Raw genomic sequence first — 12,543 nt, 5'->3', positions numbered from 1 at the left:
CACTATAGAGGCAAAAAGAAAATTTTTATTTATATAATGCCTAACATATTTACTTCAATTTCTCCTCCAGTTTTAAGTTTTTTACCTTTCACCTATTTTTTAAACAATTTGTAGAGTTCATTAGGAAAATTTAGACACATATGTAAAACTAGAGGTTCACATATAACATTAAAACATAGTTAACAGTAATTTATGGTATATTTCAATATAGCTACAAGAGAAGAATTGTAAGCTTCCCAACACAAGGACATAATAAATGTTTGAGGTGACAGATGTCACAGTTGCCCTGAGTTAATCATTATAACAACGCATACAGGTATGCAAACATCACATGCACCCCGAAAATATGTACAGCTACTATATATCAATTTAAAAATACTTTATTGCTAAATGGAAAAAAAGCACATTCCAAAGAATTTCTCTGAAATACGAATTCATGCTATGGATGCTATGTAAATGAAGGTGGATAAAACAGTTACTGTCTTTAGGCTTGAGAACTTCTAGATCAATACAACATGTTACCTTTGTTAAATAAGCAGATTATTTTGTTTTTCAAAATTACTTTTATAGAGGCTGATTGTTTTCTTAAAAGGTATTGCAATATTTCAAGCTAACAACAAATGTAGAAATGCAAACACTTAAGATACATTCTGGAGTTTGCAATGCCTTCTTAAAAAGAGGAAAATCCTTTTCTCTAGAGAATTTTAGTCTCTATAGAAAACTTTGTCAGCTCACCAGGGAAATTCCAGACGGAAAAATCACCCCAAATTTCACAAAATTTTTATGAAATGAGAACTGTTGCTATGTACATGCAGGTACACATACTGAACAACGTTCAGAGTAAAGAAAAGGAGTTCACTGAGATGGGAAAGAAGAAGCAACAGTGTGATGTGAGGTTACAGATGAGATTGCTGGAAGAAAGAATTGAAAACAATGTGAATGCGGAAATGAAATGGTTTGTGTTGCCTATGTTGTAAAGTATGCTAACTCATTGGCATTAGGAAAGAGGACCACTAAGTCAGGAAGAGGGACAGGACCAACTGAGATAGGAGTACGTGAAGGAAAACTAATTAAATGTGCTAATTGAAAGCTGGAACAACGGTGGAGTTCTCAGTTAAGAAAAGGCATAGGGTAGATTGAAGAGAGTTGAGTTTGTAAAAACCAGAAGGAATTAAATCTTGGAGTAAGAGAGAAGATAGACAACAAAAGCAACGATGTCTGCACTGTCCAATATGGTAACCACTAGCCACATGTGGTTATTTAAACTTAAATTAAGCAAAGTTAAATATTCTTTTCCTTAGTCATAATAACCATATTTTAAATTCTCAGTGGCCACATATTATAAGTGGCTACCATATCTGATAGCATAAAGAGAGAACATTTTCATATTGCAGAAATTTCTACTGGATACCACTGTTCTGAGGACATTAAAATGAGTAAGAAACAGAAAAAGGTAGGGAAGGAGGCAAAGGAGAGAAAGTGATTAATAATTTCCCTCTCCCACTGTGTTTAACATCTAATTGGCTCTCATGTGATTGCCAACACAGACGCTGCTCTGCAGTGCTGGAGTTCTACCACACCTCCTCTCCAGAAACATGTTTGGGAGGTTGCTGCCTTATGAATCACCTAGTCAGATAGGAAGGTTGGAGTGAGGCATTGAGTTAGAGGTGGAGTCAGGGTTGGGTTTAAGGAAAGGTAATTTAATGGATGAAGAAGGCCCCGTGCATGTCCTAGCATCGTGCCCAGAATCCAAGGTACATACACATTGACTTGCCACTGGAAAGCTGCAAGAGTAGGTCCAGTTGTGTCTGGTGCCCAATGAGTCTTCTGTTATTCATGGTCAGACAACCTGATACTAATATATTGCTCAGACTAAGTCATAGGTTTATGCAGTCTATTTTACTTGACATTTCTCATTAGAGAAAATTGACCAACCCATCTTTCTAAATTTTATTTATTTACATCTGCTATTTACAATCATAAGCATTCTTATTCACTGCAAATAAACATGGGCAGGCTATCTCCTACCCTCTACAGTCTATGATGGATAATATGAAAATTCAAACCATGCATCTTCTTTGCCACAAATCTGTAGTGAAATGACAGCCTTCTATAGACTCTCTGACCCTCAGAGATATTCTTCCTTTTGGAGACATTTTGAGTACTTTTTGACCATAATCAACATCTCATCAGATAGGTCTCTTGTTCCAAGTAGCCGTTTCAAACTCTGAGGGCATCTAGTGCCTATGAGCTTCCTGCCACTCACAATATTTATACTAGACATTGTCAGGGGAAGAGAAGAGAGTCCAAAAATATGTCCAAATGCTGCCTTGTGAAGGTTGCTATTTGTTTTCACAAACCTCAGGGCTGCATTCAGTTTCCCATCTACATGTGTAGGCAGCCATTTCTTCAGTGTATTCCCTGTGTTCTAATTGGCTCACTGTACAGATTCTTGGCTCTGTGCTTGGGAATTTCATTGACTTTTAACCCACCTCACCTGTTGAGCAGCTTTCTGTGTTTCCATTAGTATTTCAGGCACCAAATCTCATTTTTAAAATTATTATCAGGATTTTAATTGATAGTCCTCACTATTCACCCTTAATTAAGTTTAGTAATATTTAAATTTTTGTTTTATTGTATTTAAAAAAAAAGAATCATAAAGAAAGAAAAATACTTAGGGAAAGAAAATCATTCCTTTAGAGGGAAAATGGAGGATTCCTTAGACTTAAGGCTGGTCAGTTAATGGGAATTGTGACTTATGCAGAGGTTCTAATAATTATAAGCATCACAGTTTTACTTATTGGAATTAATAACTTTAAAAAAGCCTCACTCGCATTAGCAAATTTTCCTTCTCTTAACAGCTGAAAATAACTGAAACTTTCCCAACATCTACTAAAATGGAAAATTTGTAATTTTCTACTATGACCCGAGGGTTTGGCTACAAACAGCTAATCGAATGAATAATATGAGCATTCAAGTTATACCTGCCTGTTGAATATGGGGAGAAACTAAACTAGCTGTAAAGAAAGCATGGGGTGAGAAGCCCCCATCACCTGTATAACCCTCCACATTTCTGTTCACTTTAAGAGCCTGCTACTGAAAACCTTCAGTAAAGGAGTGAATCTTCCTTGCCCCATCGAGAGTTGCTTTTCAGCTAGAAGAAGGGTGTGTCCCCAAGTTTTTACCTGGGAGCAATGATGATCTTGTCAAGCATTTCAGTGAGACCAGCCCAAGTTTTTAGGGTGGGGATCCAGACTGGTTATACGTACCTTCAGTCCTTCTCCCAGAGGAAGGCAGAAACACCTCAAAGCCTGCATGTAAGAACATCTACTGAGAAATTATTTTAATCAGACACCAGCTGAGTGGGAGAAAGAAAAAGAACAGAGAAGAACAAACAAAACTCCCTTGGTCTTGGATGTAAGAGAATCCAGCAGAGATGGACTGGCGTTTCTTCAGAGTAGCTGCAGTGCTGTTCATTTTTCTGGTGAGTGGATTCTGGTAAAAACCCTTCATAATCATGCTCATTGTAAACAAGTGAAAACTTTTTAGAAAATGTTAGTAGGCATTATTTCTAACCTAAACCCATTTAAAATATATGTTAATGACAAGGTGATTTTATGAACTAGATTTTTCAATAGCATTTCTCTCTAACTGAAGACTCAAGATCATGTTAATGCATCAGTGTCAACTCATTGTATTACATCTCTGACATTGAAGTCATTGCTAAGTCATGCTGGGAAAATATTGAATTTAGGAAATTCCTATCGCTAGTTAGTAGCACTTTGTGGTTCAAAATCTCTTGCAAGAGGGCTTTTAAACTAAATATCACAAGTGTGTCTGGGTTTTTAACCTAATTTTGTTTTTTGTTTTTTTTTTTTTTAGTATCTTTGATAGTGGAATTACTCTAATTTTTAAAACATAAAAATGGCATCCACATAATTTAAAATCATAGCAGTTTGTGGCTGGCCTCGCTATCCAAATAAACTCATCAGTTGCATATTTGGTTAGAATCTGTATCACTACTTTACAAAGCCCCACACTGTTTATGATTTTATTTAAAACATTTTTAATTTCAAAAAATGGCAGTATAGGAGGTTTATAAATGACATATGAAGTGAAGAAGTGGCTACAATTAAAGAGTAAATATAACTATTATTACACTTGATCTTACTACTGGAATGTCAGTGATGACTGTGATACAAAAGTTGTGCACTTGATGGTCAGACGAATGTGATGAAATACTTTACCATTGCCCCCTTACATGTAATTCGTTTTCTCTTTGTAGAGATAATACTAAGTGCACCACTAATGTATTATGTCAATTTCACTTTCAGTGAAAATTTGAAAATTGTAATCTCTCTCACAATAAGGTTAATGTAATTCAAAAAGGCAGGTGCCAAGTCAATTGCCCTCCAGCTTGGCAGGATGTATAATGCTGTGGTTCACATTTGTTTCTACTTGCTTGATTTTTGAACTGGAATGTTGGGTTGGTATAATAAGTTAGATCTTTGATTCAAGGTATGCTGGTTAGTTTGAATTCAGTTTATTAACTAAGGCAGGACATAATCAGTGGATTTAGTTATAAATGAGCATCAGTAAAATGGTGGCTTTACTTCCAAGCTTTCCTTCAAACATTAGTCTTATCCCATACTCTTTTCAGTGGATATTTAGGATCAGTTGATTTCATTACTTAGGGTTTGGTAGGGATCACTGAGCATCATACAGTATGTCATTTGAAATGCAAGAGTTTCATATTGTCAGTAATCAAATACTTTGACTTAAAATTTCAAATAAATTTGATCCATTAAGGGCTATTATAGTTTTAGTTGATCAGCTTGTTCAGAAAGGTGTACACTAACTTTCATAGAATCTCTAAGATGTACCTTATTTCTTGATTTATTTATTTCAAATTAATTACAGCATATCAAATGTCTTTAAACAATCACTTTCTATTTAGTCATTCTTCAATAAAATGTATCATCATCAAAATCGTTTATCTTTATTGAACTTTCTCTGGCTGTGCCTAGATTGTTTTTTGTTGGTTTATGGGTTGTTTTTGGGAATGGGGGAAGAGGAGGTTACCTTATTTTATATTGAAATCAATCACAAGTCTCTCACATGCCTTATGAAAATTATTTCTCAAATAACTTACACTATCATGAATTACAATGTTTCATTTTCACGTTGACATGACAGCTTTTTTTTTTTTTAAACATTTCACTTTCTAAGGTTTGGAAGATCAAAATTTATTTTAAGTACTGATTTTGCCACATGGGATAATTTTGGTAATTGTCCTTTGGAGTTTCCTAATCTGTATTTTTCTTTAAAATACTTTTTTCTTCAAAACAACCACCCACTATAGCAAATTATTTCAGTTATCTTTCTTCTAGTCTCATTATAAATGCGTGCTTTTACCAAAAAGTGAAAAAAATCTATGTAAAGTCTTTATATTCATCTCTACTCAAAGTCAGTAAGTGGGAACCTGCATTAGGAAGTGTGTTTGTACCGTAGTTAAGGCCTTTAAGATATTCAAATTGGTCATGTCTTTTAAGCACATCCACCTGAGAAATGGGTAACTATCTGTTTGCAAGCATACTGTGTATTCAGCTCAATGCATCTGAAGGTTGTGAACCTTGTTCAAATGAGTGGGTTGAATCAGGGAGAACAAAGCTGGAGGAGCTGCTCTTACAGCAAACAAGATTGCTCTATGGCTAGTCTATTGTTCTGACAAGTCTCCTAGACAGACAAGAGATTACACCTGCTATAACACTGCAAGTCAAACACGTTTTGTTAATTCTACATCTATTTTGCTTTCTTCTTTTTGTTTCCGTATAATCATTGCATGGAGTAGGGAAAGGAGTTAGAATGTATTTTCTCTAGGCCAGAGAACAATGCTTCCTATGCACCAGATAAAAGAAATCTGTGTGCATGTGTATGACAATGGTAAAAAGTACAGCATGGTCACTGTGGGAAAGCAAAACAGAGCCAGCGGGATCTCTATGGTTTTAATGATTTCTGAAAATTACTTGCAACTTTGCCAGGTCCAATTAGTCCGTTTAAGTCACTACAAATATGAAGATGTCTTTTTCTAAAAAGGTAAATTTCTGCAGCTCAAGCTCAAAGAACAGAGAAAATGACTTTTATCTATGACAATGAATGATCTGATTATTTTGGTTCATTATAGTAACCATGTTCCCCTTCTTTCTATGGGTTAATATTTCATTTCAAAACAAATAAACAAACAAACAAACAAAACTCCAACCCTCTGACCACCTGATAAACTAACTCCACAGTTTGAACTGAATTGAAATTCTGTAAAATATGAGCAGGAGTTTTTAAGAGTACTTTCAGCACTCAGGCTGAAATGCACAGAAAATAAAACACATTTCATTACACAGTTCCTAAACTTACTTGAAGACATCTTAAGTCCCCATAATTGCATTCACAGATGCCTAAAGCAAAAGAAGGACTAACAAACTAGTACAGACCAAACAGAAGGCACGCAAAAGAGAGGGCTCTTTGTGCCGTCTTGAGCATGTATTATAGTGATATACAGCATAGAGATTAGTGTTTCAGTAAAATATTTTATAGAGAATGGAAGGAATATTTCTGTTCATGTATTCAGTGAAACTTACAAATTGCATTCAAGTATCATCATTAACAGTTATATATGGTGTTCATAAAAGCTTTATTATTTCACTGCAGATTTAGGATTAGCATCTTCCGTCACCTTTACAGAAACAGAGAGTACAAACATCATCGCTCAATTGGTTTGAGTTGCCGCAGAGTAAAAACATTTTGTCATCCCTGTTTTAGGAAAGAGTAGAACCTAAAGCACTGAAGAATGCTGTCTTAAATCTGAAAGGCTGGCCCTAGGAATAAGATTCACTTGTTTAACAAATCTCATCAGTCTAGAAATTATCTTATCTCTACCCAGAGCACTTAATTTCTGGTAACTCTTTCTCCATGACACATTCATCAAAGACATGGTTGCTGAGTATCCCTGTGTCCTAATAGACATTGCCTCAGCAGGAAGCCTGCTCTGCCAGGCGTCGCAATTAGATTTATAGTGCTCCCTCAACTCAGGGAACACCCCTGCCCAGTGCTGGGTCATGCCACCCTTGCTGATTATGCTTGATATGCAAATTCCTTCAATGGACTTAGACAGGTCAAATTTTTTTTAATCCCATTGGCTGCTGATCCATACTCTTAATTGGTCTATGAGAATAGGGCACAGTTTTCCATACTTATCTAATGAGAAATCACATCTCTACAAATTAATGGTTGCCTGTTGCTTGTAAAACTGCAGGACTGTAAGTTATTTGAAGGCAGGTTCTATGTCTGATTTGCCTTTGTATCCCTTATAGTGCCCTGCACTAGTGCAAGATTGCTCAAAAGATGTCTAATCACACACAGCAGAGGTACCACAAGGAAATTTTTGAATAGTTTATACAGCTCTTCCCACACACACTCCAAAAAATTATTACACTATTAAACATAGAAACAATAATACTGGATTTCCCCAGCATTTTAATAGTGTAGTATTAAATTCACTTTGCATTTCATCTGAGGCTTACTATAATATTTTTAGGCCTTTAAAAGTCTTAATCTAGCATTGGATCCACATAACTCACATTCAGTATGTACTTGTAAAATACACAAACAAAAAGAATAAATTAGAGAATTCAACCCATTGAGGTGTTGTCAACCCCAGGCTGATACCCTTTGTCAGAGCAGTACAAAGTAAATGCAAGAGGAGGTTTTTAAATAAAGCAAATTGTGATATTTTAGCTTTGTTTCAAGTGCATCCTTGCTATGTATATAAAAGTTAATAATTACATTAGAATTGAATGCTTAACAAAAACTTAACAATTATGTTAGAATTGAATGCTTAAAAAAGTGACTGGGAAGACCATCTCACAATTGTTAAATGCAAGAGATTTTTAAAAATAAAAATAGCTTGTTACCCTCAAACCCATTTTTATTATGTGCAAGGAAGCATGAACTTCAATATTAAAAAGAAAAACATGAAAAATTACTGTAATTGGGGATTTCATAAAATTAGCCTGCAATTTTGTCTCCTGTAGCTTTTAAAAAGTACATATATGGATTGATTCTTAACACAGAAACGAAGGGAAAACTCATTGAGGATGCATTTCAGGTGAATTATTTACTGCTTTCACAGAATTTTAGGACTAGAGGGGACTTTTAGTCTCATATACAGCTGAGGAAACTGAGGCACAGATTGATTTAATGACTTACCCCAACATCCCTATCCACCGGGCAAGACAGCTGAGATATACTCAGCCTGACAACCCCTGTGTTCATCTCTAGGTAAATCTCCATCACAGCCTCCATAGCGCACACTCCAAACTCATTTGGGAATCCAAACTTCTCCCTTAATTGCCAGAAAATAACCTCACCCTTACTCCAGGGACAAGGTCTAGGTCATTTAGGAGAGTGTCCTCCCATTTCCCTTTCCTAATTTATTGATTTTAATCTCCATCCACCTCACCCTTACTCCAGGGACAAAGTCTAGGTCATTTAGTACAATGTCTTCCAATTTCCCTTTCCTAATTGATTGATTTTAATCTCTATCTTTTCTTGCCTTTGTCTTTGAGGTCCTTTCTTTTTCTGCCCGTTCTCTCCTGCTCTCCCCATCACAACACTTCTGTAAGAATCTTCCTTCTGAACATCTCCTTTTAAATCAAAATCTCCTCCTAGCTTCTAAACTTTCAAAAATCCTTAGGTTCCCCTCTCTCAAAAAATGTCATTGAATGCTATATCTAATCCTACCATCTTGTCCCTCTGTTCCCTTTTATCACTAATATCTTGAAAAAGTGACCATCTTTATGTCTTCCTCTCCTCCTCTTATTTCCTAACCCCTTGCTGTCAAGCAAGTGCATGTTCCATCCCGCTAAAAATATTCTCTTGAAGGTCCCTCAGAACCTCAGGATTTCCTCAGAATTCACTCTGCTCAACTTTTTTACATTATCTCTTTCAACCCCATCTGTCTTTCCATTTTCCTTTTCCTCTGACCTCCATTATAATGCATTATATTTTCCTATTGCTTCTTTCGCCACTCCTCCTAGCCTTCCTTTTGGTTTTGTTTGTTTGTTTGTTTGAGACAAAGTCTTGCTCTGTCCCCAGGAGTGCAGTGGTGCAATCTTGGCTCACTACAACCTCTGCCTCCCGGGTTCAACTGATTCTCCTGTCTCAGCCTCCCAAGTAGCTGGGACTACAGGCACGCACCACCATGTCCAGCTAATTTTTGTATTTTTAGTGGAGACGAGGTTTCACCGCATTGGCCAGGATAGTTTTGATCTCCTGACCTCGTGATCCACCCGCATCGGCCTCCCAAAGTGCTGGAATTACAGGCATGAGCCACCACTCCCGGCCTTCTCCTTCCTTTTTTTTTATTCATTTGTTGTCCTTGTTCCTAGTTCAATAAATGTAGAAATTCTTCTAGTTTTATCCTCAATTGCAGGCTGCTTCTTGATTGTATCCTCTACTTCAGGAATTTCAAATTCTCACATGATTTCAACCAGTCCGCCTGAGCAGATGTACCTCAAAATCTACATATCCAGTTTGAACTTTTGCTCAACTTTTGATCCATGTTTCCAGTTGCTGATCATCTTCACCCAGGCATTATCTGACATCTCAAACTCAATGTGTTCTAATCTGCAAAATTCTATTGCTGTCTTGTTCCCAGTCCCACAGTTTACAACTGCCATCCCCTGAGGTTCCTCCCTCGCTTGAACACCCCCATCCCATTTGTTCTCAAGCCCTGCCAATGCTATGGTGCAGTATCCCTTAATCTTTCCCCGTCCACTCCCTCTGCCTCTGCCTCTGCTCCAGGGTAGCTCCTTCTCACCTCCAGTCTGCTGTGATACAGAGACCCACAAGAGTCTGTAATCACCGCCTCTTCCCACTAGTCCTACCGACTGTTGTCACTAGTCCTACCAACCGTTGTCAGAGTAAGCTTTAAAACCACAATTTTATCATGCCCTTCCCACATCTAAGTACTTCAGTATTTTCCTACTGCACACAGGCATTTAATATTAGAGCTGCAAAGTTACCTGTATAAAATTTAGTCTACTTTTGTCATTACAAGTGAGGAAACTAAAGTTCAGAGAATTGAGGAAATATATTGAAGATTTTCCAACTCTATCAAGACTCAGATTTCACTATTTTGCCTTTGAAAGTCCAAGAGTGACTTTGTATCAGAGTTTATTCTAGACTCTGAGCAATAGAAAATAAGCTTACACCAACCCACCACATTTTTAAGCAGACGTGGCAGTTTTTAGATTACAGATCCAATTGAGAGTCTGACTGTATGGCGAAACCTACTTGGTCTTCTGCCCAAGTTGTCTCTCATGGGAAAAAGAATGACCCAGCTTCATAAAGCTGGAAATATTTCTTAGTCATCTGCATAGTTTTCCAAAACAAACAGCAAGCACTGATGCTCCAATGCAGTAAGGGAAGTGCAATAACAGATAACAGATGCATGCACAATTCTGCAGCTATGAAGAAATGCCTTTCAAACAGACGAATAAGGTATGCCCATGTCCCATCCCACACTCACAAACAAGAGAGAGGGAAGAGTGTTCATAAATTCACAGGTAGCAAGGAGCATGCATTTACATGAACATCATTTCATCATTTCAGTTCTGCGTCCAAGATGGGTTCTACAGATAATATGTCAGTTATATGTTTTAAAATTTGGGCGATTTACTTTTCTTTTTTTTTTTCGTGCTGTATTACTATCATTGTATGTAAATATTACCAATCACAAGGATAATAGATTAGTTTAAAATCAGAATTTTTCGAGTTCTTAAAGTTACAGTATAAATTCTTTGTAGCACGTTTTACTTAGTAGCAATTTACTTGAGGGAATAGGCTATCTCATATTTTATTGTAAAACCCACAGCTCAAGTGCAAATTTGTGCTAAATTGTGCTAAATTGTATTGAATTATATTTAGCCATAAGTTAATATCCAAGACTCAAATTTCCTTATCTGTAAAATGGAGATAGTATTAGTCATGACCACATGTATTTGTTGTGATGATTAAGTGCATAGATTTACATAAATACATAATCTAATACCGAGTTATTATTTAATAAATTATAAGAATAGTAATAATCATAATTATTAATATTAAATACACAATGGATATGTAATTCTCACAATAAAAACATTATCTTTTTACACTTCTCATATTGATCATAAATATTTATTTTCTGAATTATCTATTGTGACTTTTTTTAAAGTAGATACTCATTGTTTATATTTTCTTTTATGATACAATTAAAATTATAAAAAGAACTTTTTAATATTTTTTAATTACTACTCTTAGTATTTTTAAATGCAAACTATAATTTTCTTATATCAGTGATACAAATAAAATTTTTCATACTTTGCAATTCCAAATAAATTCAATTAAAAGTTGAAAATTTCTTATTTAGGGAGAAATACAAGTATAAAATAATAGTAATAAAGAGAAGAGTAAATCGAAAGGTAAAAACAAAAATTCTTAGCATCATCATCAGACCCAAGACATAAACCAAATCCACCTGCTATTTGGCTGATAAAATAATTTTAATGACTCACAAGCCAATGGTTTCATGTCATTTTTAAAGTAACTGGATGATATAAATTTTAAAGTATTTAATTAAAAAATAACTAGTGTGATTATCTTATTTTTTACAGGTGGTGGTAGAAGTTAACAGTGAATTCCGAATCCAGGTAATATACAACAAATCCATTTTTCCAAATTTTTAAACAAGAAAATAATTTGAGAATAGCAATATATTTTCTGAAGAAAATGTATTCTTATAGGTAAAGGTCATATAATGCTAAAATTAATAGATTACCAAAATTACCAATTTTCCCAATTAAATATCGTCTGTTTCTGAGATTATATCCTCTTCCAAAAATCTCAGTGGAATTTGAATTACGAATTCAAATTAATATATACCATTTATTTATTGCTGTCATTTAAGGTAAGAGATTATAACACTAAAAATGGCACCATTAAATGGCATTCGATCCGAAGGCAGAAACGTGAATGGATCAAGTTCGCAGCGGCATGTCGTGAAGGTGAAGACAACTCAAAAAGGAATCCAATCGCCAAAGTAAGTATCAACTCCAAAGTATAACATTGAAAATCAGGATGGATAAAGTTTCAAAAGCAACTGTCTGTTAAATATTTTGTGAACATGTCTCACTGAGAAACTACAATACAGAACAGAACTATAGTCATCTAGATGATGAAAACTGAAACTCATAAGGACAAATTAAGCAGGTGCTCAGAGAAACAGGTAAACGTTGACTCATCTCTTTGGTGAAATGCATACACGTGATCGTGTGTTATCCCAAACTCTAGATGAAAAAAGATCATTATTTTAATAAATAATTTGGCTTTCAGCACATTCAAAGAAAAATTTTCAATGTGTGCTCTTTTTGCCTCACAATGTATTAGAATTGAATTCCTACTTTTTTGTTTGTTTATTAACATTCACAAGGTGCCCTCTCTCATACC

At 35.4% G+C, this 12,543-nt stretch overlaps 1 protein-coding gene across 1 annotated transcript in view; it reads left to right on the top strand.

Moving 5' to 3' along the window:
- The first annotated feature begins 2,884 nt into the window (after positions 1 to 2,884).
- Positions 2,885 to 12,543, top strand: part of LOC105468088 (desmoglein 1) — a 32,254-nt gene continuing 22,595 nt past the window's right edge. The window contains exons 1-3 of the mRNA XM_011718051.2: positions 2,885 to 3,484; positions 11,712 to 11,747; positions 12,005 to 12,136. Of these exons, the coding sequence (XP_011716353.2) occupies positions 3,437 to 3,484; positions 11,712 to 11,747; positions 12,005 to 12,136 (216 nt within the window). The 5' untranslated portion in view covers positions 2,885 to 3,436. The remainder of the gene's footprint in view (positions 3,485 to 11,711; positions 11,748 to 12,004; positions 12,137 to 12,543) is intronic.

This window comes from Macaca nemestrina, chromosome 19 (assembly GCF_043159975.1).
Source record: "Macaca nemestrina isolate mMacNem1 chromosome 19, mMacNem.hap1, whole genome shotgun sequence".
In the NCBI taxonomy this organism is placed as follows: Eukaryota; Metazoa; Chordata; class Mammalia; order Primates; family Cercopithecidae; genus Macaca; species Macaca nemestrina.
The sequence above is the reverse complement of the archived record's forward strand: the minus strand, read 5'-3'. Positions and strand labels throughout refer to the sequence as shown.